At 41.6% G+C, this 24,002-nt stretch overlaps 1 protein-coding gene across 1 annotated transcript in view; it reads right to left on the bottom strand.

Moving 5' to 3' along the window:
- zmat4a (zinc finger, matrin-type 4a) overlaps positions 1–24,002 on the bottom strand; it is a 122,443-nt gene that overhangs the window by 3,707 nt on the left and 94,734 nt on the right. Inside the window, exon 6 of the mRNA XM_044025357.1 lies at positions 16,588–16,684. Coding sequence (XP_043881292.1) covers positions 16,588–16,684 — 97 coding nt within the window. The remainder of the gene's footprint in view (positions 1–16,587; positions 16,685–24,002) is intronic.

The following is a 24,002-nucleotide window of genomic DNA, read 5'->3' as shown; positions in this document are numbered from 1 at the left end:
TCCCACTTCAATCCTGTTCATTCTGCACCAACTTTGTTTCAAATGCAAATGTATCCAAGAGGGACTGAATCAATAAAAGCGGAGGGAAAAGTTTGCAATCATGCTTTAATTTTTCTGATTTCTCATTTTTTCTGATCTCTCATTTTTTCTGATCTCTCATGGGGCTTGGGTGCCTCAGGGGCACCCAAGCCCCGTAAAAGTCTGATTTTAGTCAGACTAAGACAATCATTTTAATGTCATGTACACACGTTAGTCAGACTAAACTCGAGCTAGTCTTAGTCGGACTAACGTACCTGGAATGCAATTTCATAGTCCGATTATGTGCATGCACCAAAATGTCCTCCCCAAATTTTAGTCTACTAAAATATGATTATATTTAGTCGACCAAAACTAGACTATAGCGAAAACATCTCAGATCACTCAAATTTGACTAAAACTAAACCAAAATAAAAGTCTGAGTAAGAGACAACAGAGAATATCCACAAAGCCTAACCTGGATATTTAACCACTAAAAACAAAGAATCAAAAATTCAACAAAAGTTACACACTGCAGCTTTAATCATTGAACATGATTTGATTGGCCAGCATCTGTGAAGCATCATCAAAGCCGTTTGAATCAGATTGAGAATACGAGAACAGATGATGCACGATAACAGTGCAGTAAAATGTGTTGTTGTTTTTCTACACGGTAGATTTTTGCAGGGTTAAAATAACACTAAAACAGTCCAGTTGCCCTCTGGAATTGTGTTGAAATTAACATGAACACTCAAATGTACTACTTTACAACGAATTTACTGTGTATTCAACGCATTTAGTGCTCGTTTAATATGGAAAACAGTCACATTTAACACTATTTCACTATAATGTGACTTGAACGCTGCAGATATCACCACGTGCAACACATGCACATGTGGAAAATGAACTAAAATGTAAAATGTCTGCTATCAGGAAAATTACAAAGCGAGTGAAATGTATTTCGCTGTTGCCAAATGACTAGTGGTCTCATCTGTTCTGTATATTACAGTACATTAAACGTCTACACTCAAGCAGATGAACTCATTCAGGCTGAGTTTGTGTCTCACTGGGACAGAGTGTGAGACATGTATACAACGGTACCTCATTATTTGTATGAAACCCAGCATTGTAACATTAAATATACAAGAAAATAGGGAAAAGCAGAACAGGTCGCGGTTATAAATCTCATTTTACCAGCACACTATAAGGAGTGATTTACCATCGCAGTGATTCTTATGGAAACACTCACAATGAAGGCCACGCATGGACAATTATCTTTGTCTCTCCACTATTATTATCATGGAAATAGAGTGGGCTGGTGTGATATTAAAATGAGCAGGTAGTGAAAGTAAACATCTGAAGAGCGGGGAAAACAGAAAGCACCTTAAGACCTGCGAGGAAATCAGCTTTACATAAGAAAGAGAGAGAGAGAGAGATGGGGAATAAAATGCAAATATCAGTAATGGACTGCTTCCATTTTAACTTGAGGTGTTCTGTTTGCCGACATCCATATGTATGAACGTACGCTCCCACAGTCTACACCTGCCTCAGTTAGAATTTCAGGACCACAGGACTTTATATATAGGACAGGTGAATGAATGATGAGGACAGGTGAGCAGCGAGGACATGTGACAAATGAGGAGGTGAATGAATGATGAGGACAGGTGAATGACAGGCGGGTGAATGATGAGGACAGGTGGATGATGAGGACAGGTGAATGAATGATGAGGACAGGTGGATGATGAGGACAGGTGAAGCGAGGACATGTGAAAATGAGGAGAGGTGAATGAATGATGAGGACAGGTGAATGACGAGGCGGGTGAATGATGAGGACAGGTGGATGATGAGGACAGGTGAATGAATGATGAGGACAGGTGAATGAATGACGAGGACAGGTGAATGATGAGGTGAATGAATGATGAGGACAGGTGAATGACAAGGCGGGTGAATGGCGAGGACAGGTGAATGAATGATGAAGACAGGTGAATGAATGATGAGGACAGGTGAATGAATGGACAGGTGAATGATGAGGACAGGTGAATGGCGAGGACAGGTGAATGATGAGGACAGGTGAATGACGAGGCGGGTGAATGACGAGGACAGGTGAATGACGAGGTGAATGAATGATGACACTTCTACATTGGCTTCACAGACAAGTGTAAATCTTTAGACTTTCTTCAGTAACGAGACACTTGAAATAACAAACATAGCTTTTTTCAAACAGCATAATGAGTTGTGTGACTCTTGGATGGTGTTTGTTATTTAATAACAGCATAATGTCCCACATGTCAGTGATGAGCGCTTTAATAGACTCATCCGACAGCTGTGAGGACATCAAGAAGCCATCTTGGTGCAAAGATTCCCTCAATGAACTCTGTAGAAAACAAGATTCTGTTCCGAGTATCTGAAATCTTTGCTGCTGTTTACCTTCCTTCTCCATTGGAATGTGACCGCTCAGATCTGCCCTCCCTCCTTCCCTCTCTCCCTCCCTCGCTCCCTCGCTGCCCTCAAAGACAGGAGGAAGACTTTGTAAAGCAGCCGCAGGGACAGATTCATGGCCTCGGGATCCAGTCTTTCAATCCTCCTCACACTAACCTGTACACACACATTCACAGATTTTAAGAGCATCTTTCAAAGCTGCCGTATATCAAAGCTCGCTGCTTTTCCTCTTCAGGCAAAAGAAGAAGGCGAAGGCCGCTCATGAGTAATTCACCGAGCAGCCGGTGTCGGTTTCACCGCTGCACGGAGACACAGCAAAGCACCTGAACTCATCCAACGTGGGCCATTCTGCAAACTTATGTATTCCTGTGTGCGTGTGACAAATTGTGTCAGCACATTACTCGGGCTGAAGCATTTTTTTTTTCCCCCTCCCTCTGCATAATTCATCCTGGAGCCGACATTCCACATGGACATTTTTAAATCCCTTTGAAGATAATCCCGTGATAAACAGCCTCGCTGTGTTGCTGCCTGTGATTGTGCGTGTCGTCGGCACGGTAACAAGTCGCCTGTCCGAAACAATTTCACTGTACAACACTGGAGCAGGAAAGTGCTGCAGAGAGATTTATTCTGAATAATCCAGCATGCAGAGAAAAAAAGCAGGGAAATAAACGGAGTCTGTAAATCCGAGGACATTTTTTACATCACACACACACACACACACACGGTGCAGTTGTAGTGAATTACTGAGGAACAACTAAGAGCATGATGAGGTTTTGAGCACATACTCATGTATGTGCAGATATGTGAGACCTCACTTTCTCAAACACGGTTAATAATTATTTACACGTCTACAGACAGTAGGGCTGCTCGATTATGGGAACAATCATTATCACGATCATTTCATACGATTCAGTCGGCAGATTCACAGCGAACCAATCAGAAGGAGCGTACAGTCAACACATGTGATTGTGTTTTTGACTGCTCTTTTTTTAATAAACAACAATTACAAATTCACACTTCTGGTGAGCAAAGACCTTCAGAACTCCACATGCTTTCACTTCAGAGTCCAGATTTGACACTAGTCGCTTTTTTTTGTCGCTAGAGGGGTCTGAATACTTACTAAATATAGTGGAAAAACTCGCAACACAGGAAGTCACACAACACTACAACATTAAAAGCGTAACTGTCAGAATAAAAGAGATTTTGAAGTTAGAAAAATGATATTTGTGGATATTACATTTGGAAAATCCCAATCACACAAGGCCATTTTTTGGTCCACCTCTGTGATTATCTCAAGAGTTACCTTGTTTTTTGATTTTTATGACAGCACAAGATAGTTTTTATCCAAATACACTGTACAATAGGAACACAAAAAAACCTACAACTGCTGTTTATTTTTGGGTTTCAAGGAACAAAAAATAGTTGGGAACCACTGGATAGCACGTAGAGGATAAAGAGGCGAGTGGAGAGTGGTGAGCAGCATGGGTGATGAAAGATCTGAGCGTACGTATGACAGTGCATGTGGCCGGATGAATGAAATATGGATGAAATGTATCATTTATGATGCGAACACTCGTAATAAAATATTAATAAAAATAAGTAAAAATCAAGAGGAAGTGAGAGGTTTGGATAAACACGTGTCCCAAGTCGACCTGAAGGTCAAACAAGCACTAAAGGCCTGATACTGTGTCGTCTCAGCCTGGATCAACCAATCACTCGTGGTTTTATCACCTGCAGGTTTTTTTTTTTAATCACAGTGCCGTGCTCTGGTTTTTAAAATCCTGCCGTGCGTTGAGTGTACGCTCTACGATACATTACGCGCGACATATGGGGTCGGTCTTCTGCAGCCTTCCCACAGATGATTAGCAGTGACGTAAGTCACACAACAAAGAGAATACGTGATTACCCGGAGATAAATGAAATGAGCACAGCTTTGCATCTCACCTATATCGTCAGAATCAGCAGGCACTCGGGGAAAAGAGGGAGAAACAGAAGAAGAAGAAGGCACTTGCCCCACTTGGAAGATGACAACTGCCTGCACTGTAGCCAACTGGGTCCCTGAGTTCTCTCTGAGCACAGGGGAATTAATTAGGCACTTGATGATCGGGGAACTGAGGCAGAATAATAAAAAAGCATCACAAGCTCTCTCTTTCTGCTTCCTCCGTCCTTTTGTCCCACACAACCTGTAATGATTGTCACACCCGAGGACTGGCTCTTATGATCGATACCCACCTACTACTAGGAAAAAAATTCCACCACAGAGCAGCTAATGGGTGCAAGGTGTAAAAAGAACTCCCACTGTGCACTGCTGTAAATCACAGAGCCATTACATGGGCGATGAGTGCCGGGGAAACATGGGCACAGATAGTTACCGCAGCCTCACTTGTCTGCTCACTAACGGCTTCTGTGTCGCATCATCAGGAAGCAGGAACCACAGGTGCTGTGAGACATTTGCCACACACTCTCACTGATGAGATCATTTCAGGAAACACATTTCTCTCCACGCTTCTTTGATTCTCTGTTCATTTTCTGTGGTGGATGGAGTTGGCTGAAGGTTGCCATCACTTTATAACTAACAGGAGTAGAGTAGCAAGACTTGTCTGTCTGTCTATCTATTGTCTACCTACCTACATACCAACCAACCAACCAACCGCCAACCTACCTACCTACCAACAACCAACCAACAACCTACCCAACCTACCTACCAACAACCTACCTACCAACCAACCAACTACATACCAACCAACTACCTACCAACCAACCAACCAACCAACCAACTAACAACGTACCTACCTACCTACCAACCAACTTACCAACAACCTACCTACATAACAACCAACTGCCAACCAACCAACCAACGGTGCCCATTTCAGGCCCCGTTCTTTATCCGTAAATTCTGCAAATGAACAACACAACAATGTAAATAACACAACAAGCAGCTATCTGTCTACAGACTTCCCTCACAAAATCCACACAGGACTAAGGCAGAAAATGCTCCGCTGTCGTGTTTGTTTCTGCCCCGCCCACTGCTCCACTGACTCCCAGAGAAGCTGAGCTTCCCTGGAAGTGCCGGCATATCGATTCCTCTGATAAACTGAAGCAGTATGACGTGCAATTAGCCGTCACATGAAGACGATGGAGGCACACGCCACTAAAACCACCAAAAAAAGTGAAAAAATTGTGTAATATTACAACTTTATTTACTCATTTTCAGTATGGCCCTAATAGATTTTTGGAAAACCAACATGAGACTTTGTGTTTTGTGTTGTGAGATGCAAATGTTTGATGTGAGCGGACTCTGTCGCATTCATGTTCCCGCGATTCCCCAATGACCAATTTGTTTTCATGTCTAACGCAGCAGCAGCGGCAGCAGCAGCAGCAGCAGCAGCAGCAGCAAACTGCACCGATGACAGCCGCTGAATCCTGCTTCCTTTTCAAGAGACAGAACAAAATGTGTTGTGCGAACTGCAGTGAGAGGAACTGTCAAAGCTTATTAGAGAGCATTTTTCTTTTCTTTTCTCCAAACAGTGGAAATGTGATCGTTTGTATGCACATGTTTAACTCTGCTTTGAAACGGAGGATCATGCTGCTGGTGATGGTGATTTGTGACAGGCAGGACGGAGCCTCGAGGGGCTGATTGCTCCCCGGGCTCGGCCCTCGCATCTACTACCACGCCTGAGAGAACACTAAAGGAAGACTGTGGATTAACCTGTCAATGACACTCTGAGGAATTCCTCCAGTGTCTATTTGCTGCCACGTTGCTGCCAATTACAGTGAATAGCTGGGAAATCATTGAAAAGCTCTGTATAAGACTTTTATATTCATGAGCATGTGTCGGTGTGTGTGAACAGCGCTGGTTCTCGTCAATATTTCAAATGCAGAGAAGAGTAAATATTAGGCCGTGATGCAGCGGCGGAGTGTTGTTGTTCTTCACCACTGACAGACAGACAGCGTTTCATGTTGGAAATCGCCCTGAAGCCACACAGTGACAAACTGAAGGCAGCTGGAAATACAAACAATAAAATGAACAACTGCTTATTCCCAGAAAACAAGAGATTAACTTTAGCTATGTATTAATCATTATGTAGAAAAACCTATGGAGTAATGTGCTTATATGAGGGTTTAGGATTCTGCTTATAATGGAATAAACGGCTATTTGTTATAATAAACATTAATTTATATGTGCAGTGTTTGGGTAGAAAGATGAGTAAATGATATAAATCTTGACAAAAGTAGCCATACCTGAAACATGTAATGTCATTTTGAATTTGTAAATGAATTAAAACATCCTTTTATGCGTGTTATTTGAAACATATGCACAAAAATCTCGAGTAAAACGTTCTGCAATTTTGTTTTGGGGACCCAAAAAATACATCCTGTGACCTATGTGTGGGTCCTGGCCCAGTCTTTGGGAACCACTCCATCTTCAGTGAAAACATGAGCGGTTGTGTTGTGAAAAATCAGTTTACTCTTAATCTGCGTCATACAACTATTTCTATGAAGTTATTTTTTTCTCATTAATTATGAGCAAAGCTGACTTTGAGCAATTCATTTATCAATATAATAATCAATATTATACTTTATGTTTATTTATGAAGACCTGGTGCCAAATGTCTGACATTAAAGTGAAGAAACTCGACTTGAAACCTGTCGTTTACTATTGAAATTTAGTAAAACAAAATACTGGCACTGGACTCTAATCACATTAAAAACAAGTGTATAATTCAACAGTTACGGTCATTGTTTTCATTTTAAACTTCGTTCCTGTTCATGTTATGATATTCTATGACTATTATGGAATGTCATAAATTTTGCATTTTGTCCTCCAGCTTTGAATTAGAAATGACCAAACTGCAGTTACATGCGGTCAGGTCATAAAAATGAATATTTCAGATTAAAAGCATGTGGATTGAGAATACGACCGTAGATAGAATTGTAGTAGATATATCAGCTCTGGTGCAGATGGATAATTAATATGTGCACATGGTTTCATGTGAAATCTGTGTGTGTGTGTAAAGGGTGAAGAATTGGAAAATCCAGTCAAGCAGTGAGAACTGACACAGATGAATCACAGATGAATTGGCTGGTAAACTGCACACATGCAGCCAATGAGCAAAAGCAAGAAGAGCTATTCTGATGGGAAATAGCAAAGCTGAGATTCTCTGAGCTGCAGAATCTGTGAGCTGCCACTGGCCTGTTTTCTAAAAGCAGCTGCTGCATGTGAGACACACAGTGTGCGAATGTGCACGTGAATCCATCCTCGCCTGTAATAATAACAATACGCTGTTTCTGTGTCATGTCGTCAGGCTGATTGTGCAGCAAAGTACCGGGATGAAAAAGAAAGAATGAATCCTTCTGCTCGTGTCAATGGTTGGATTTAACCTGGATGAAACGAGCAGCAGAAGCTGCCGCTGCAGTCACGGAGACAAAGAACCCCTGCACATGCACGACTCCATCATCCCTCTGGTGATTTAACACATGAAACCTAAGCAGGAAATTTGAAACACACATGACTAGTGATCGGCCTCTGTATTTAGTTATATTAATAACAGACAAGTATTTTATCTTATACCCACATTGGCATTAAAGTACAGTTTCACACAAGTCACTTTTAACCCTTTAACACCGAGCACACGTTGCATTGCCGTAATTTCACAACGGTTTGTGCTATCGGAGAAATTCCAATGATTTCTGAAGGCTGAGAAGTTGCACGTCAAAACAGTAACTTCTAATGCTTTGTTTCCAACATGTATGCGTGTTGGAATCTTTGCTGAATATAGAAGAGTCAAAAGAAGAACAAACTATTTGAATACTGCACCTATAGGTTCCCCTTTCCATCTTGGCATAATCTGGAGGCAGTTAAAAAAGAGCGGGGGGGATATACACTAACCGGCCACTTTATTAGGTACACCAGCTTGAAAGCTTGTTAATACAAACAGTGACGTGGCAGCAAATCGATACATGTAGACAGACATGGTTGACGTGTACAGAGGGTCGGATTGAGGAGGACAGGTGATTTAAGTGACTTTGAACGTGACTTGGTTGTTGTGCAGAAACTGCTCATCCACTGGGATTATCCTGCACAAAAATAATGGTCAGAAAATGAGAAAATATCCAGTTAGTGGCAGTTTTTTTGGGCAAAGAAACGTCTTGTTGATGCCTTAAAAAAACACAGCAGGAGAAAACTACACTGAGTGCCACTCCTGCCACGTTATCAGGTGTCAAGTGTACCTAATAAAGTGGCCAGTGAGTCTAAAGGAGAGTCAGACACTTAAAAATGTGTGAAATGAGAGTTTCAAAGATGGTGATATTTATTGAAATAATCTGTCACAAATGAAGTGCACAATTCTTTACAGTGTCTGTGGGAGTGACAACGCCAATATCTTAGTTTTTAATAACCTTGAGATGGCAAGAAACTCCACTATCAACTCTTTCTTTTTCTGCTTTTATCCAGAAATGAAAGACTTCAAGGATTCAGGGGTTTTTGTCAGAGATTAAAAAATGCAGTGCAATGAGAAGGGAGCTCTGTGGAAACTGTGCGAACGGAACGGAATAAAGAATAAAAGTGTAATGTAAAGTTAAATTTATAGTATAATAAAAATATAAAAATCCTGTACAGTCAAGGCTGAAGCTTATTTTCACTAATGCATGAGGAAAACAACACATTTACAGTCACGTAGCTTTTCCACGCGGGTGAAGTCGGACTTGAAAGAATATTAAACCGTTATATTCTCACGGTTCATTATCACCAACACACCGTGTCAAACGCTCGGCCTCAGATTCACACGCTTCAGCAGAGAGGGGGCATACGTGGCTAATCAGTCTCCGTGCACGTGATGGCTACCGCCGTGATGGATGGCTACCCAGGGAAGAGGTGATGGAACAATAATTACACTGTCAGCTCCAGTTGACCTATTGATGGCCACCGTGTCTACGCGGAGGAATGTTCGAATTAACGAGCAGTTTGTCTCGTACACGCGTTTAAAATGGACGGATTAAAAATGCATAAAGGGATAACTGGGGGGAAAGGGGGGGGGGCAGTATGATGATTCACGGAAATTAGCGTTTTATTCATGTCATTCTCACAAAATCATCACATCAACGTTTTTCAAAGCTGCAGTCGGCAGAATCTGTCCCTCTCTGAAATAAACTCGTCTAAATGTGTTGTCCAGAGTCGTTATTGAAGGTTTTCGGTGGCACCGAGTCAAAGAAACGGAGCTGCCAAATTCTTTAGTTTGTGAACGGCTGACGTCGTGAAAACAAGACTTATAGAGAATCGATATGAACACGAATGCTGGCGTTTTGGCCATTACAGTTCACTGTGGAATCCATTTGAACTTAATGACACATTTAAAACTGCTTTTTTCAGCTTTAAAATCCTCATGCTCTTTGCTTTATTTTGTTTCTTTGGAATAATGCAGGGATTTTGATTTAGACAACCACCCACCCATTCAATACATTCTTGTGCATGGAAAGTTAGCAGCTACCTTTGCCTGCAGCTCAACATTGTTAGAGAGAAGGGGGAATATAATCTGAAAGAGTGCAAAATGGAAACTTGCTTGTGAAACCACCCACAAATAAGTTGTTTACAGCTTAAAAAGCAAAAGTAACTTGCTCTGTCGGCTCCTTTCACAAAACTCTCGGCATATCTTTGACAATCGTGGTCCATTGAGGGAAAACTCTTCCAGGCTGCAGGGGATTTTTTTTTTTTTTGGTATAATAGGGTATAAAGAAAATGTCTTTCTGCCAAGTCATGTCTCACTCTCCTTCCTTATACATCCATGAATGAAGCAGATGTGATATATATATATATATATCCACGAGCACTGACTCGGGAAAAAAACACTATCCATTTGCATTATGGATGAGAATGGGGTATATGAAGCAAAAGAAAAATGTGTAGGGGTGGAAAGTTTGTTTCACTTTTTTTGCTGGCACTTTGTGAATGTATAATATTCAACCGGGGGAGTAAACTCTTAAGGCAAAGAAACACAGTGTGAATAATGCAGAGGTAAATAAGTAATAATAAAAATGAAACTTCCACACGGTCTCAATAGAGGATTGAAGAAGTAGTGCATCAAAAAACAGTGGAAATGATGGAGCCAACTGTCTGTGTACCCGTCTATCTACCTACCAACCAGCCAACCAACCATCCATCCATCCATCCAACCAACCATTCAGCCAACCAGTCAACCAACCATCCAACAAACCAACCAAAAGCCAACCAACCATCCATCCATCCATCCAGCCAACCATAAACCAACCAACTAACCATGCAACCAACCAACCAACCAACCAATCTGAATCCCTGTTTTGAAGCATATTGATGTTTTGCAAAGAGGGAAAACGTTTTTACAAAATTGGCATCACTTTCTATCGAAAAAGACCAGATAGAGTCCATTAACTCGTCAGGAAAAAGATCCCTGATGTTATAAATCAAAGTTATGAAGAATAGACGATTGTTTTCCATGACTCCATCCATCCATTTTTAAAAAAATATATTGTCTATGATCCTTCCATAGAAGGTCATGCACCTCCTGTTTCAGTCCATGCAGACTGTACATGCTTCCTGTAGCACAACACAATCCAGTCCAGTCAGTGCTACAATGTTTTCTTAGTCAAAACCAACCAAGAAGAAGACGGTAACCACGGAAGCTTGCAGGTCGGTTGGCACCCCCACTTTAACAACTCTGCACTCCAAGTCTTTCCATCCATCTAAAACAGGGAAGTCCGGGTGAGAAACTGCTGCTACCACATGGAATCTGGGGAATGAGTGCATGGAACCATCGTTTTAGTAGAAACTGAACCGCTGAACCGCCAACATGTACCACGGGCAGCCCGTGGCCAAGTGGAAAGGGAACTTGACTTGTAAAGTCAAGGGTACTTGTAAAGTACTTGTAAAGTACCCCAGGTACCTTACCTGGGGTACCTTACCTGGGGTACCCCTGAGCAAGGTACCCAACCCCCAATGCTCCCCGGGCGCTACTCAGTGTGGCAGCCCACTGCTCCTAATTCTAGGATGGGTCAAAAATGCAGAGGACTACTTTCCCTAAGGGGATTAATAAAAAAAAATTAACTTAACTAACATGTTGAAAAATGTCATGTGTACCTCCAGAAGCTTGTGACATTTACCTTCACCTGCTTTTTATTAACATATCTAGAGAAGAATATTGAAGGACTTGCACAGGAAACACAGATTGATTTGTCAGTGTTTGCCGTCTACTGTTTACTCTGTCTCATCAATAGGTGAAAAAGACCAGACCCACAGAGAGATCTACAGCCGTTTCCATCAGCTGGAGGTCAAATGTGTTCCCTCTCCTTCTCCCACATACTGAACTCTGACCGATCGGAGCATCTCCTGGTTTCCTGTGTCGCACTTTGAATGTAAAATGAGAGAATCTCCACCGGGTTTGGAAAGTGAGGAGGTAAGAGCACAGCAGAACACAAATAAAAGTGTGTGTGTGTGTGTGTGTGTGTGTGTGTGAGGTGGATATGCAATAAAGCCAAATCAAAGCAGTAAATCTTAAGACCGAGTCCATTAGGTTAGAGTCTGCCAGCAGCAAATCACATGGTTTGACCATCGGGCTTGTTGTACACATGTTGTCGGCTCGTTAGTGGATCGATCACACTTCTCATTAGTACACCTGTCATGAGCTGCTAATTTGTGTTCTTCCTGAGTCAGAATTGAATTTCCTCACCTCTGTATTGGTCTCATGGTTCATCTGAGCAAATGAAGCTCATGTGCAGCTCGTGAACTTTAGTTACCCATTGTTATCCTTCAATATGACACTGTTTACACCAGCGTGACACAATCAGACACACAACACACGACACACTCTGGTACCACAAGGGAAGGGTAAGGAAAAATGGAGCCATTGGGGATGGGTAATTTCGGTGCCATTCCTCATGGAAACACCAAAAAAATGGACCGTACTAAACCGGACCGTTCCACTCGGTGGAAACACACCACGAGACACACTGGAGCAAATTAATTGTTTGACAGAGAATCTTCACAGGAGGGACAAACACAAACATGACTCCAGGGTGAGGATCAGCGAGATGGAAGGCGTCTGAACTGGAAACGGCGATTTTCCGTTGGGAGCATTCATGCTAACTGTGCACTAATCCTCTTTCTTCGAGCAGTTTATGAATAAAACATGAGCAAACATCAGCTGTTACGTCTCAAATCAGATAATGTAATCACTCCTCTGCCTCTTCCTACCAAGGGACGCGAGTGCGACATGAAAAAGTGGCGCCGGATAACCCAATGTTGCTTATCCTGCCTTTCATATAAAATACTGATTAGAGCTAAGCCGTCTTCTCAAGCTATTGATTTGTCCAAAGACACTTATTACAACATTGTTTGACAACGCCGTGACAATTTCTCCTGATAATGTGAATCAAACCTTTGTGAAAATGCCACATTTTTAAAACCGTGACTTTTTGGCCACAAATGGCCTCTTATTACCTTCAGTCATGTAAAAATGTTAAAGGACATCAGACACATAAAGTGTTTTATCCTCCATACCTCGGTGGAAATTTGCAAGGCAGATAAACCTTTATCTTTTCCCGTGTAAAACGGCATTAAGCAGATGACCTTAATAGACCCCGAGGCGCCGCTTTGGGCTATGTGGAGAAATCGAGCTCTTTAGTTTGGAGGCAGCTCAAGGTTGGTTTATCTGTATGTGTGCAACAGTATGTAGAGAGAGACTCAGCAGCTCTGAGTTGATGGCGCAGGCATCCGCGACCGTGGTCACATCTCATGATGTCTTCGACCCTGTGGATGTGCACGGCCGTGGCCAACAGAGGGAATTAATTCTCTGGACATGCACCAAGTAAGCCCCATCGGTTCACACCCACTGCCCAGAGCACCACGCAGAAACACCCACAAAGTTAACGGTCGAGACGGCTTTTGGTCGAGTAATATATATGAAAAAAAAACAGTGAAGAGGCAAAAACTATTTACAATTTCTGGGTTTGAAGGATATTAATCGTCCAGAAAGCTACAGTTTCCCTCTTTCTCTTCTTCTTACACACAGAACCAGGACTAAACTAAGACTTTCATGTATTCATTACAGTTTTAGTATCAGTGCTATTGCCTTTTGCCCAACGTCAGACCATTAATAGCTAGGGATGATTATTGTTTTAATTAAGTTGACTGATTTTACCAAATACTCATAGTGGTAGTGCTTAACGATACATATTGTTATCATATGATTGCATATTGTTTCTTCCGAAGCGTGTTCTAAGTTAGTGAGCTACACTTTTAGTCACATTTCTATCTGCCCGGCCAGTGCTGCAGTTCCATTAGGAGCAGCTGAAATGTCAGACATGCTGCACTGCCTCACATTAAGGGACAGCTGTATTTGTGTTTCATGAGGTGCCTGGTGTAATCGTAATCACCTGCCGCCAGCAGCTCAGTCATTATTAGAGGACAGTTGGGGAAGACAGCGAAATGCCAGCGAACATAACGTGAAATATGAAAATATAAAAAGTTGTGGTTTAACGGGGGAATACCTAATGATCCCCGTCAAACATTGCGACAAAATCTCTCCAAGTTTTACGTTCGTTATCCCCTAAAAATGAAGGACCGTTGTGTTTTTGTGACAGTAAAATGAGCCCTTTATATTTCACCGGGATCAGGTCTTTTGTCATGTCGTCCAGAAAGGACAAATCAAGCAGTCTAGCGAAGGCTTTTTGTCTGTTTTTATTCTACGTTTTATGCAGACCACTTTATGCAAAATATTTTCAATATTTAATATTTTTCTCAAAACATTTTATAAACTGAAATTTCTTGAGAAGGGTTAGTGCAATTTCAACAATATTTATAATTTAACATATCCTCACTACAGACCCTTTCTTTTTTGATCCAGGTGTTTTTGAGAGTTGTTGAGGCTTTTTAGGTTCAATATTGTTCGGTATTTAGCTTAGCAGCTAGCTGCTTGCTCTGCTAGCTGTTAGCATCACGTGTTGAACTGCTACAAGCTCTGTCACTGATGGGCTGGCAGTAGGTAGCGCAACAGACCAAAATACAAAACTGAAATATTTCATGTCTTCATATAACAAGTTTCACTTATCTGTAACTGAAAAATACAACATTTAACAAATTCATCCTGGGGGCCATATTGGACCCAGTGGTAGGCTGGTTCTGGCCCGTGTGCCATATGTTTGACACCCCTGTTTTAAACTGTTAAAAGTGACTTTGTGTGGTTGAAGTAAATTGGTTACACTTACTTTTCTTCTGAGGATTCCGATAGCCTAAACAAATTCTTATTCCTAACCTCAACCATAACCAGATAATGTCTAAGCCTAACTTTAACCCTAACCACAATTCAAATCCTCGTCCTAAACTAGTTCCTCAGAATGAGGTTCTGCCTTATTGGTACCAGGTTTTGATGTGTACCATGGTCACATCGGTGCCATTTGTTTCATGGTACATTCATTTTTCAGAAGCTTCATCCGCCGTTTAACACGCCCGCCGCGACGACCTGGCTGCGCGCAGGTTTCTCCCAAATGAGCTTTTGTTTTGTGGCTTGTTTGGAGACCGCTGCCTGCAGGTGGATGAGTTCCAGCAGGAAGTCTCTTTGTGTTGTAAAAGCGTGTTGATTCTCAGTGTGAGATCGCGCTCCTGTGGGCACCACAGCTCACCAGTTATCTCCACTGTGAGAGCAATTAGAGAGTTTCCCTTAACAAAAAAGGAAAACGTGGACGGACGCCCTGAGCAAGTTCAACTTCAAACTTCTGTCTCAGCATTACAATACACTCATCATTTATGCATGGAGTGAACAATGAACTGTATGTGAGTTACAGGAGAGCAGCAGGAGAATTCGTGAAAGCCCAAAAAAACTGCATATGTTGTGTCAAGGATGGCACAAGGATATATATCAACACTTTTTTTTTCTATGACAGAACCTGCACTTAAGAAATGTGTTCTTGCAAATATAAGGTAAGAACAACATGACAAAACTAACTATGACAAGTTTGTTCAAATACCGTTGGCGCAAAATGGCTGTTCAACCCAATATGGCGGACTTCAGGCAAAGTTGTTATTGACTGTTTGGACCGCCGTGACATGATTAATATGTGCACCAACTTTCGTTCATGTGCATGAAACGCGACAAAAAGTCACTTGATGAAAGTGGATTTTACATTTCCGTAAGCCCTTCCCACTTGATGGGGTTGCAGAAGTACCTTGCGTATGTTCAGGCCTTCAAAAACACGATTTATTTAGAGGAAAACAAGACTAAAAATAATAATAACTCCTTCAGTTTAAATAGGGTCCTCAGCACTTTGTGCTCGGGTCCCAATTAAACATAATAAAATTGATTATATGGGCTCTGTTTTTGTGGACAGAGCTTGAAAAGCTCAGAACGTAGAGCTTTGCTAGCGGTTCGCGCTAATGCATCACAGTTATAAGCAACAGAAGAAAAGTGAGAGACACTTTTTCGATGTTTTTAAACAGCCTGACCCTGAATGTACATTTACTTTAGATGATGATGAGTCAGCAGAAAAACAAAAACACTGCTGCAACTACAAGATGCTAGCCTGATGCTAACATTACTCCAACTAGCAAGCAGTGCGCGCTAATTTATCACAGTCATAAGCAAGAGAACAAAAGCAAGAGACACTTTTTTAACATCCCTACATTTACTTTAGAGGACAATGAGTCAGCAGAAAAAAACAAAAAACAAAAAAAACACTGCTGCAACTCTAGGATGTTAGCCTGATGCTAACATTACTCCAGCTTCAGCCAAAAAGTCAGCAGATATTAAGAGTATTAATGTTGTACTTGGGAAAAGTGGATAGAGAATTTGTTTTGTAACTGGAGGGTTGCTGGTTTGAGTCCCCACCAGGACAAGCACTGAGGTGCTCGTGATCAACCATCTCCATTGCTCATTGTTCATCCACTTTAGCAACCTCCTTACAGAACTGCTCCACGGGATGTTTGTTACTGTTGTCACGACCGCTTGACACGTAGCAAACTAAGTGCTAAGTGCACCAAGATTGCTCTTTATGACTTTTTCATGATGTTCCTTATTGTTCTTCAGTGTGTGTGGGGGGATAAATGACAGTATACTCACTACAGTAGACCACAGTACTCCACTGATTAAAAGTGGAAATTAGTAGACTCACTTGTTTTGGTGCTTTGAGCCCTGCAGGTGTGCATGATACTGTGCCACCGAGTTGAGTGTGACGCTGCACAGTTCACAGGTGTAGCTCCGCTTCAGACCTGGAATCACACAGAAAGAAAACTATTTCATTAATCATTCTTAAAAGAATGAATGGAAACTTGAGAAAAGAATAGTTTTCATTATAGAGAAAACAAAATAAGGAAATAATCCTCCACCATAGCTGGACAGCCCCAGTGCATCATGCAGATACATTTGAGTGCTGTGCAGTATCATTTATTTATTTACTTACACTGTGTGTGTGTGTGTGTGTGTGTGTGTTCGTGAGATTGGCTCAGCTGGTGATGGGGAGGCGAAAATCATTTGGAGCTGTGCAGACAATGAAATTTCATGCATTTCCAGTCCCAGAGAAAAACATTTCACAGCCGAGTGTGACAGCTGCTGCACCCTGTGTTTGACCTTTTTTCATGAGAAAGGAGAAATCATAATAATAATAATAATAATAATAATAAAAACAAAAAAATCACCTGTCTCAAATTCGTCTGCATCACTGCACCATCCATCATCGCACTGCGTCGGCCGGTGAAAGTAAACAGTCTGGTTTGGCCACTTAATAAGGTGATTAATGTGATAAAATAATACTCCAGAGATACAATACTGTCTTCTGCTATAGTGTTATACAATCGCCTATAACTTAAATGATATATTCTACATCCTGGTCCTTCTAAACTCACTAATTGAGTTAGAGCTCGGATAAAACAGAACAACACAATACTTTCATTTTGTGAAGCAGGGGCTTCATGTGGCTCCACACAGCAGGTTTGCTATGGCAAGTAAGTAAGAAGGGGCGGAGGTGGATGAATGGATCATCTTTTAACTGCATGGTTATGGGATGGATCCCTGCCTGCATTAGTTTATGTGTCCCTGGGTAAGACAAATGTTTGATTAGCAGAAACACTACATTTCTGCAGTACGTTTTATTTTATTTTATTTTATTTAACCAGGTATGTCGATTGAGAACCAATTCTCATTTACAATGACGACCTGGCCAAAATGCAGCCTAGACAGTCACACACTGTTGCACCTGCACTAAAACTGTGTACAGCAGTTTTAAGAGGTCATCAAGACTAGAAAAGGATGCTATATAAATATAAACCATTTTTCATACAGAGATGAGTGAAAATGTGACGTTTCTAAGGCCCCTTGTTTTCACATGATACTTGTGTTTTAAAAAGAATGTTCTTCAGATGGTTTGTCATTGTTGGCCACCATAGTCTAATTTCAACTCATTTGCCTCTGGTGATTAATGAATCTTGGGTATTCTCTGGGACGGTTGATCCAGTGAAGGATCCACCCATTTCCTCTGTGATGCAAGAATGTGAAAATTCATTCTGTGATGGAGGCGGCCCTAGAATGGAGACACAGCACGAGAGTCGTAGACTGTACTGGCTGATTCAACGGGGTCTGGGTCTGATGGCCACGTCAGTGAGAGACGTGGCATGGCGTCACAACCATGCGACACAACAACAACAACAAACATCAACATGGAGGACAACAACTGCTCATTTTGTGGCTGTTTGTCCTTAACAAGGCGTCACGCTCTGTAGGAGAATAGACTGCTGACATTGAAGAAACACCGGTCGCTAAGTATTTCTTGTGTCACCCAATCAGCTGACTGTCGCGGGCGGAGTCGGTCTAGCTCCGCCCGGACTGCACCGTACCATTTTACTTAAGTAATCCTAAACGAAAACAATACATACCGTACTAAACAGAACAATTCCACAAGTTATCTACCAATGTCAAGATACTTGAAATAATTAAAAATATCTCACATAAAAAAATATCAAAAAAATGTTTAAAAAATAAATGAATAATAATAATAAAAAATATCTAAAATAAAAAATATAAAAAAATAAATAATAATATAACAATAATAATAAATAATAATAAATAAAAAAAAGGATACTTCCAAGAACGGTTCTGATGTTGCATGAACGTGTGAATCTGCTCTGTGAGTGGGTGACATTGAGGTGTCATGATGTATTTGTCAACACCCCAAAAAAATGGAATAAATCGCCTCCGAATTTAAAATTATGCGTCACCCGCGTCCTTGAGTGTCGCTGATGACGGCAGCGCCGTGAATGCTGCTGCAAATTATGAGCAACCTGCGTAATCGCTGTCATGTCATACTAATCTTAGTGTGGCGTGAGTAACGCTCGCCTTGATTGCCCCGCTCTTACAATTGAGTTAAACCCCCTCCATAAATATGCCTCGCAGCAAAAGGCCAAGAGAGAATAAATGTCACCCTGCACTCATTGAATCACATTTCAATATTCTCTTCAATCAAATTCCTCCCGTACACAAGCGTTTATTCAAAATCACCGCGGCACCGCACAGCACGAGCTGCTGAAAGTGTTTTTATTTTCATTTTTCAGTCCAGACACAGGTGATATTGTGGCGTGTAATGTTTGAATATAAACAAACGTCTGGCTGGTTGTTGTTTTTTTTAAAGCAGTCATCACGTCACATAATGTGTCCCCAGTTGATGACATCATTAATTGACCCGATTCATACTGGAAACCCATTTTATACCACGTACAGTAAGTGCAAAATAACTGCTGCTACTTCCTGTCAAAACAACATATATATAATTTAATATTTAGTTTGTTCTCGTACAATAAAAAATGTTTTTAGTGTGCTGCTGATCTTCTGTTTTAGTAGTTATTCTTCAACGGCCATAAAACCTCAGTGGTAACAGACATTAGCTGGAGTTTCATAGACATGTGTTGAACAAATTGGGATTTTGGTGCGGAACCACCTTCGTCAGTGCAGTAATTGAGGATGGAGTTCATCTGCCTGTCAATTAATGCCAGGAAAGTGAAGAGAGCGGGACATGTGCTATGTTGCCTGGTGATTTCCACGTACTCCTTTTTCGATGGAAGACACAGCTAAGAAATAATGTTAAAACAAAAGGCAGAATAACACCAGAAACAACACAAAAATCACTAAAGGTTGTGTATTATGCTTCTTAAGTGTTGATGTCAGCTGTTGTGTTTGTGTGGGTGGAGTTTGGGTGGAGGGGAAATCTCTCTCTTTCACTTCCCTCCTCATCAAACATACAATAACCGCTCTGTCAGTCCACCTGTCGCCACCACTGAGATTTCAATTTTGCACACTCGTCCCCAGACGCGGTCACGGGCTGACATTTAAGTTCCGCAGCAGGCTGGGCGGGGGGGCGGCGGGGCGGGGGGGTTCTGGCTCTGCAGCGGCCATTTGACAGCCTGCTTCTCAAACACTTTTTGAAAGGGTAAAAGATTACCCAGCAGCCCCAGGTATCCATCACTGCCAGCCACCTGCGGCTCTTCCCACCCAGTGCTGCCCTGCATGAGCGATGGCGCTCCGGGAGCCTTCGGGCCTCTGCGGCGCTTCCTCTCCATCACATTTACTTCCTGCCTTGCGAGGCGTCGCCGGTGACTCATTTGAAAGTCGTTTGTTTTAGTTAACTTTGCTCCGAACGCAGACGAAGACGCGGGAGAAAAATAATCATCCTGCGGTGTCATTTATTTGGGACCAGTTGGAATGTTGTTACTGTGAATCAGGAGTGACAAAAATGATGTGTGTGAATTAAAACAAAAATCCAAATAACACAAATGGATAATTACCATCTGAACCTTGTGTGTGTGTTTAATTTGTTTGGCTGTTGTTATTATATCTGTGTTTATTTGGTGTTTTTTGCTATTATAACCTTTTTCTATATACTGCTGATTATGTTAAAGACATAAAAAGAATGTAAATAACCACTTTCTACATGTATGTGAGCTGCGGTTGGAGGGACCTGGTTGGGAACTACTGAAACTAGTAGTTTCAACTCATTTAAGATGTGATGTATGGGTTTAAAGACTTTTATTGTCAATTCACTATATGCTCATTTCTATTTCTGTGTATTATAAGTCTTTGTAGGCTGTTTGTTGTTGTTGCTGCTGCATATTATTTCACTTTTGACCAAGAAAGTTTGTGTTTTTTCCGTTTAAAAGATCAAGTCCTAAGTCAGTTAAGAGGTTTGAGGTCTGAGTGGCTTCACTTCTTTGACTTCGGTCGTTTTTTTACACCTTGTCTCCGCTAGACTTGGTACGTTCGGTACTTTCACACTCCAGTGAAATGAACCAAACACATTCCCCTCCTCGCCTGAGGCGGCGCTGCATCAAGAATGACTGAAGGAGAAGACGAGGGAAACGAGGAACAGGAAAACTCGCTCATCTGTTGGTAAATGCATTTGGTTGACCTACGTCTTTAGGAGGACCAGAGTTCACTTCCACAAACGAACTGGACTTTCCGAGCAAAGGAACCAGGATTCGATTTAGAAGGAGCTGGTGTATCTTTGATCTATCAGCCCTCTGCTGTTTGTTGCTGGATTTGATGTTACACCATAAATCTGAGGGAAAACCTTCACATTTTTGGGACTCACTTCTCTAGTCTCTAGTCTAGTCTAGTTTCTAGTCTCCCAGTAAACTAAGAGGACACGCTCACTGTGTCTCTCACAGATTGGCGTTTCTCTCGTCGCCCCGTCGAGTTGAGTTATTTCATTTGCTCCGCAGTAAATCTGCGGTCGTCCTCTCAGCTAATTGAGACCTATTGCCTGAGCCGCTGGGAGGGAACACGGTGGCAGAGTGACTGATCAGCAGCTCAGCCCTCCGTGTGGCCTGTTTGTGTGCGAGGAAAAAGGTGGTGCGGGTCCAGAGTTCACGCTAAATTAACCAGCAGCCATCTGCCCCGCTCAGATGGTGCAGGTTTACTTCATTCCCTCTCCGACTGTCGCCCGAGCGCCGGGGCTGAACAGAGCATATGCTGAATCTGAATCCAAATGAAATAAATTGTTGCAACAGCGGGGGACATTATAATGAATTACTGTGTGAAATGGAGCCGCGGAATGAAATCATCACTCAAAAGTTGAAAAAATTTAAATAAAATAAAATATGGAAAATGTGCAGTTAGTGGAGATTCTGCTCGAGCGATCTCGTGTTTAAATTGAACACTTAGTGTGCACCGGGACATGCTCTGCTCTTTGTTGCCTTGTGAAGAGGACTTTAATCAGCTCACTGTAATTTACTCGCCTCCGAGCCTGCTATTAAGGCAATAATAGTTCTATTTCAGGGTCAGGGGGAGTGTTGAATTACCACTGTGGGCAAGACGAGAGCAACAGCTCGGAAATTGCAACTACAAGAATCTGCAGGAGGAAAAAAAAATGGCGAGGAAACCGGAAGGAAGAGTGAGAGAGAGAGAGAGAGAGAGAGAGAGAGAGAGAGACGTTTTAAATCACATCTGCCAGAGGAGCAGCTCTGATTACAGCTGTGAAGGAGTCTGGAAAATCACAATTTGTCTTTGGGGCTGTATGGCAGGTTTAAATTTAGTGTTTTGCAGTGAGAGCGGACAAAATCAAACACACATATATATATATATATGTACATATGTACAGTTGTATTCAGAACTATTCAACCCCCATTGCATTTTAGGTTCATTTACAGTCATTAAATGTAGGATTTAGTGTTGAATTTGGACAAAATCCTTGTAATCCTTGTTTAATTTAACTGTTTTAACTGTTCTTGTGTCATTTGTGTATATTTTGCCAATAAACCTATCATTTCCCGTGGGGATTGAATACTTTTGATTGCTTTGATGGATAGAGAAGATTCACCTATTTCTAACAGACAGTGAATACGACCGGTCATCACAATTTCTAAGTGAAAACCCGTCGGTTACACTTCCTGTTCTTATTTCAAAGTAAAAGCACTCCATAGCATTTCAGTTCCCTGATTCCATCATTTTCATAAAGTGTGAAATATTTGCAGGGCCGTTCTCAGTTGATCACAGAGGAGCGTTTGCAGTGTTTTAAGTTTAAATGACGGATGTTTTTCAAAGGCAAACCTTGTCAGTGAGCTACTCTCAGGTCACATGACGGTAGTGACCAAACCAACTCCTCACCTCTCCATTTATCAATCGTCACGTGAGGGAACTACGACGGCCTTCACATACCAGACAAGGTGTCTTTCTTCTCTGTTTTTGTCACAAGTTTCCACTTCCGACTGCAAAACACAAACTCTGCTGCTGCTTTGTCCTTCCGGGCTTCTGTAGAAGACGGTCGCCACCATAATGCGAGGCAACAAACACGTACACAAACAACATATATTCAATTCATTCCAATAAAACCTCAGATAACCTGGATCTATAAGAGTTAACAGCAGTAATAACGGAAGTGCAGGTGTTGCAGCAGAGTCAGAGATGGACATCGAGGATCAGCACTTTCACACACTTCTCAAAAGGCTCCAAAAAAAAAAAAAACTTTCACCGTGGCAACATCCTGTGTCTCCCTGCACATGAGAGGAGCTGCATCACCACGAGAGCCACTTTGTGAATGTGTCTGGCCTGAGATCATCTTCACATGCAGCAGACGCAGCGCATACGTGAAGTATAATGGACTGTTAAAAGCGGTAGAGGAAAAGTATTTTTTTTTCTGCACAAAAAGAAGTGATTTTTATGGAGCCTATAACAAATAAAGTGTCTTTAAAGACAACAACAATTAAGTTAATTGTCTCCAAAGACAATCGCGGCGGTAAATTCCCCTCCACTGAAGTTCTTTTTTTAAAATTTTATAATCAATCACAATCATCTTAAGTGGCACCGAGCACAGCAGAAACCTGCGATATAGGAGACGAGAACACAATATCACAGAAAAATACAAGATCTTTGTCAAAAATTGCTATTTTACAAGATTATACCAACTTTTACTATCTATATCTTAAATTGCGCGGCTGTTCTGCTCAATTATTCTGCGATGACCTGAAAATCCAGTGTCTTACAAGCTCAGTTAGCTGTTGTTGTCAACAGACTGGTGCATGTGACACAAATTTAAGTTTACTGGTAGAAAAGCAGCGGTGAACGTATCTTAAAGGACGCTCAGATGAAGCTAATTGACATGATGTGAGGTGAAGCCTTTTGTTAAGTGTCTACAATCAATGGTTTTTCTTTGGAACATGAGCTCCTCTCAGCCCCGAGCAGCTTCTTGGCATATGGAGCTTATGTGATTTTAACTCACTAACTTTGTATAAGAGCCTCACTGAAAACTCTGAAAGGGTTCAGTGGAGAAATGGAGGTTTATTACGTGCAGTGAGAAGTGGAACGATCTCCGTTTCTGAGATGAACTCGGACGTCTTTTCTCCTCGGAGATGTTTGGAGTAAAAAAAACCCCAAAAACTTCAACTTTTTGAATGCAACGCAGTAAATCACAGGAGTTTTTTTTTTTGTGACAGCAACTTAAACACAAACAGAATTTGACGGATGCAGCTGCAGGTACAGAAAACAGAAAAGCACACACTTTGTTTTCTTGTGCCAGAGAATTTAGAAATGAAATCAAATAAAATGTAA

The sequence above is a fragment of the Solea senegalensis genome, linkage group LG5 (genome assembly GCF_019176455.1).
Source record: "Solea senegalensis isolate Sse05_10M linkage group LG5, IFAPA_SoseM_1, whole genome shotgun sequence".
NCBI classification, from domain to species: Eukaryota; Metazoa; Chordata; class Actinopteri; order Pleuronectiformes; family Soleidae; genus Solea; species Solea senegalensis.
Note: the sequence above shows the minus strand (reverse complement) of the source record. Positions and strands in the feature narration are given on the sequence as shown.